The 5,340-nt window shown below is 42.6% G+C and overlaps 1 protein-coding gene across 1 annotated transcript; it reads right to left on the bottom strand.

Annotated features, from left to right (window-relative positions):
• Positions 1–1,152: 1,152 nt before the first annotated feature.
• On the bottom strand, positions 1,153–4,490 carry LOC112238057 (metalloproteinase inhibitor 2-like). The gene is made up of 5 exons (XM_042315674.1): positions 4,308–4,490; positions 3,057–3,127; positions 2,185–2,278; positions 1,712–1,836; positions 1,153–1,568 (listed from the first exon to the last, which is right to left on the bottom strand). Exons 1-5 carry the CDS (start codon positions 4,435–4,437, stop codon positions 1,434–1,436), a joined length of 555 nt encoding a protein of 184 aa, XP_042171608.1. The 5' UTR covers positions 4,438–4,490; the 3' UTR covers positions 1,153–1,433.
• Between the last annotated feature and the right edge of the window lie 850 nt (positions 4,491–5,340).

The following is a 5,340-nucleotide window of genomic DNA, read 5'->3' as shown; positions in this document are numbered from 1 at the left end:
CCGAAGTCCTGCGTTGTCTTCGCTGTATGCTTAGGGTCGTTGTCCTGTTGGAAGGTGAACCTTCGCCCAAGTCTGAGGTCCTGAGCAGGTTATCAAGGATCTCTCTGTACTTTGCTCAGTTCATCTTTCCCTCGATTCCGACTCGTTTCCAGTCCCAGCCCCTGAAAAACATCCCCACAGCATGCTACACTGTATGGTGCCAGGTTTCCTCCAGATGTGACACTTGGCATTTAGGCCAAAGAGTAAATTGGTTTCAGGTGCCTTTAGGTAAACGTCCAGCAGGCTGTAATCTGCCTTTTACTGAGTGGCCACTCTGCCATAAAGGACTGATTGGAGTGCTGTAGAGATGGTTGGCCTTCTCCACAGAGGAGCTCTGTCAGTGTCCATCGGGTTCTTGGTCACCTCCCTGACCAATGCCCTTCTCCCCCAATTGTGCATTTTGGCCGGGGCGCCAGCTCTATGAAGAACCTTGGTGGTTCCAGACTTCCAGTGAGGGAGGTTGTGCTCTTGGGGACCATCGAGGCTGCAGACATTTTTTGGTAACCTTCCCCACAGCTGTGCCTCAATCCTTTGAGCTCAGACAATTCCAACCTCATGGCTTGTTTTTTTGCGCAGTCAGTGGGATCTTAGGTGCCTTTCCAAATCATGTCAAATCAATTGAATTTACCGTAGGTGGACTCATGAAGCTGTAGAATAATCATGATCCAAGACAGGATGCACCCAAGCACAAATGTTTCTCAAAGCAAACTGTCTGAAAACAAGATTTAACTAATGTAATCTGACCCTTTTTTGCTTTGCCATTATGGGTTATTGTGTGTGTGTAGACTGAGGAGAAACTTGTATTTAAGCAATTTTAGAATAAGGCTGTAACTGAGCATGTGGCTGGAATAATTTCCCCAAATGCGCTGTACTACCAGTTAGCAAGTCAGAAAATGCAGTTGTTGCTAGTGCTGACTAGTACTTGAAAACAGCTGAATGTTCAGCCAACTGAATATAATCTTATAAAGCAAGGAAGAAACAATGAGTTGTTTCATTTGGTCAATGAATTTAAAGCTGAAGCCCTGGTTTAGACAAACTATTCCAGGACCATGTTCAATAATGCCTTTGGGTACAGTTTAGAAACAAGCAAATTAATGGCACAAGAAATGAGTACTTGAAGCGCTTTATTTGTAGTTCATTTTTATTGTACTTTTACAACAAGTGACATTTTCATAAGATTGTTGCCCTCTTTCACATTGACCATTTCCTGCAACCTGTCCTCTGACAACACAACTTGACAAATCAATATAGGTCTTGTAATTGTTAGAAACTACTTCCTAGATTCATTTAAATCATAATTATTTGGGTTGGTAGCTTTCTTTCCTGTGAGTAGATGGCCTGTAAGTTTAGGGGTCATCAACATCCAGAAACTACTTGGGTGGTGCCACCCCCTTCTACCAGGCACAGGACCCATCACCCCCCTTGATACAGGCAATGTTATTGTCCCAGGGTCCGCTTTGGCCAATGTCCATCCACAGGCACTCATGAGAGGTGCTGATCGGACAGGGAAGGGAAGTGCAGCGGATGATCTGTGGATCAGAGAAGGGAGAGAAAGACCAAGATCACTGACTGATAATTACCCAAATAGTGTAGCTCTTGCATTTGACAATGGTGACCAGAGTGCTAAGTCTGCTGTGTAAATATGCAATAAAACATAGTAATAGTAACACACCGTGCAATCACAGCCGCTTTGGTACCGCAGAGTCAAGCTCCTCATTTGTGTGTTACTCAAAGCCCCCCAGGGCTGAATGAAGTCACACATTATTACACGCACTGTTCCATCAGTATTCAGCCTGCCTGCAGACAAAGGAGACATCAATATGTGGTGTAGGGAAAATGGTGTAGGGTAAAGCTGGCCTTCAACACTGTACTTGGATTAGTTTCTTTCCACATATGGTTAGAATTGTGGGAGATGAGCCTAGATCTATCCCTGGGGGAAACTGCAACCTGAAAAAGTACCGATGCAGCCCGGAGCTATTCATAAATAATGCATTAGTTATTTGTAAGTAATTCTAAGTGTAGAGAACGTAATTTCTAAAACACGTGTTTTGTTATACAAGATGAAGTCAATAGTAGGTCATGAGGCTGTAAGCATTTCTAACCAGTGCTGGTAATGGAACTTGGGTAACCTAGTGAGGACCGCACCTGTGAAGAGATACTGCTTGTTGATTCCCAGAAAAGCGCGACACGGGCCTCCAGTGGAGATGACGTGGATATCCTGGTTAGGACCTTTGAACATCTAGCCAATTACAAGGAGAGAAAGGATCCGTCAAACATCTACATATATAGTTTAATGTATATGGCATGTAGGGACAACTTAACCTCACTGGTCTCTTATAGAGGAGCCCTGAATTACACATCAAAATACAAGCAGAACAGAAGCAGTCATAAACAAACATTCAGTAATAAGGTCCTCAACACTTTGAATTGCCCTAGATGCAGCAGACAGTTTTACAACAAGGCACAAAAAAAATAATATATTTACCTAACGGAGTAAAGACCGAAGGAAATTTCCAAAGTTATTCATCCCTTATCCCAGGTGTGGTAACTCATGTCTAAAGGTTAGTAATGCTTTTAGAGAGGTTTCGTAAAGGGATTAATACATTAAAATATTGCAATGCGTCAACCTACGTGACAAACAGGACCAACTTCCTAGTTGACAATGTAGCATTGAGTACTAGACCTGTCGCCCATAATAAAGAGCAGTGCACTATGATAAACTGCTTTAATGAAGTGGCATCTGAATTCATATAGATGATGTCACCATTGTCTAGGACTGGTAGGAGGGTTGACTGAAACATGCCTCTTGCTCAGTGCTAAAGGCATGACTCATTTCTATGAATAACCCCTTTTTATTAATGGTGGAAGCTCCACAATTACACTGCTTATACCTATCCAGATCTTCAATCATTTAAGGGTTGGGTCCAAATTGGGACCAGCTGTCAGACTGGGGTTCAGGGGGCTTCAATGTTTCAGTGCAGGAAGGAACAACCACTTAATAAAAAGGCTGATCATACCTCGATCTGTTGGATGTCATAGTTGGTGTTACCAGACACAGCTTTCACGCCAACCACCTTTGCCCTGATCACTACAAAATAAGAGACATGGTTTAACTACTGAAACAATCCATTTCTGGTACAATAGTCAGACATCAGTTTCTGGGTGTTAAGTGATCTGAGAGAACAGATTCTATTACAGACCCAAGATGTCAGGCTTTAGCACCATGCTCTACCAACAGAGCTTGCTCCCTCAACAGCAAAGTCATCACTCAATCATTTTAGAGAATATACCACAAATAATGTCTTCACTTTTCCGTAAACTCAATAGGAACCATCCTCAGGGAAGAGTGTTGCATGTCATCACACCCCTTTACTAACAAACAGTAATTGAGTCAAGGTACATTTCTCTAAAAGGTCAAGTAGCTGCTCATGATGTAGAGTTGTCTAACACCCACAACCATCCTGTCTTACCATACTGCATCAGTGGTTGAAGTAGAACGCAAGGCGCCAATACACTTTTAAACAATCACAATGCCGTATTGATGTTATACAGTGACTAACCTATTTTATACGAAGTTCCTATACTCACATAGTTGTTAGCTGTGTTACCAACAATGTATCAGCACATGTCAAAATAATTATGACATCTAACTTATAGAATTAAATACCTATCTGCGAGATAAATAGCGCCAAAATCTGAATTAGTGAGTACAGTTTACAGAAGTGTGACATAATAGCTTAGAAATGTAGAGTAGTCCCATTTGCCATGTAGGCCTAACTTATTCTGATGAACTCTCTAAAATGTCAAGTATGTGAGGCGTTGGATAATATCATGTTGAACATTTGGTTTAACAAGTCAGTCATCTGTAGGCCTAGAGCAAGGATGGGAAACTCCAGTCCTCACGGATCAGAGTGGTGTCATCCCCGCGGGTGTAATCGTCAAGCAGATTCTGTTACAAAACGTTTTGCAACAGAACCGTTTACACGCAAACGAGAGTGTTGTAAAAAGTCAGGTTGGTCCCTCACCGTTTCACTTCGTTCTTAAGTGGCAAACGTTTCCGTAATGAATACACCCAGGTGTATCCCATATTGTTACCGACTTAATGTAAATACTTGCGAGAAGATGTAAATACAGGCCTAATGATCATGTCCTGAAAATAATTGCGACAGAAAATGCATAACATTGTTGCATGATGCGCATTGACACGGTGTAGTAGACAGCCTACCAACACGTGAAGAGAAACTACAGACATTTCTAAATTGCCTTACCGACATCTGCGTTGCAAAAAGCCCGTTGAGGATGTACAGTCATGCAAGTGCAAGCTTCTGTGATTTCATCGACCCGCCAGAGGAACAGAACGACCAGAGTAATGAAACAACTACTTACGGACCAAGTCATTTTAGAAACTAATTATTTTACTGTTAACTCTATAGAAGAAAAACAATATTGCGTTAAATGCTACCGTTTACCCCAACAACAGTTCAGGTTATTACTACCCGAAAACCTCCAAACCTTCTACGTACTACATGGAATCAGCCGTCTTTTATTGCAGGCTGTGAGCTCCTCCCCGCAGGTAGAACCAAGCCAGTGGTAGGCTGATCACTCTATTCATCCTTAACCGCAATCACCTGTTTATTGGACAACCACAGAGCAGGCTCAATTTGCTGACATAAATGGCATAAATTGTGTGCATTTCACTTAAACAATGGGGATGAACCAGAAATATAAATGTTAAGCTACACCTACTAGAAGTCCTTATAGCTTTGTTGTTTTCACTTATTTATTTGTATCACCTGGGGCAAGTTTAAAGCATGCTCAACTTGCCCAACTGGTCAGTTCACTTGACCCAGGCAATGGGGTAACTCTTAAATCTCTGCTACAACTAGGTTCCGGATTTTCAACTGGGTACCATCAGGAGAAAAAAAAATGCCACACCACCAAATCACAGGTCGTGCAGGTCAGGCATGGGACAGGAAAATAACTTACTCCCATCAGACACAGGCAAAAACTCTTTACAGCAATGTTGTAGCAGCCTACACCTCAACGTTAGTGATCTGACATGCTGTATCAGTCTGATCAACTGTAGGGCTCTATACACCCTGTCCCATCTGGCCAGGGGACACAAAGTGGTGGTAACAATGTTGTAGGAGCCTACACCTCAACGTTAGTGATCTGACATGCTGTATCAGTCTGATCAACTGTAGGCCTCTATACACCCTGTCCCATCTGGCCAGGGGACACAAAGTGGTGGTGACAATGTTGTAGCAGCCTACACCTCAACGTTAGTGGTCTGACATGCTG

This window comes from Oncorhynchus tshawytscha, unplaced genomic scaffold (genome assembly GCF_018296145.1).
Source record: "Oncorhynchus tshawytscha isolate Ot180627B unplaced genomic scaffold, Otsh_v2.0 Un_contig_6164_pilon_pilon, whole genome shotgun sequence".
Taxonomy (NCBI): domain Eukaryota; kingdom Metazoa; phylum Chordata; class Actinopteri; order Salmoniformes; family Salmonidae; genus Oncorhynchus; species Oncorhynchus tshawytscha.
This window is presented reverse-complemented; position numbering and strand designations above follow the sequence as displayed.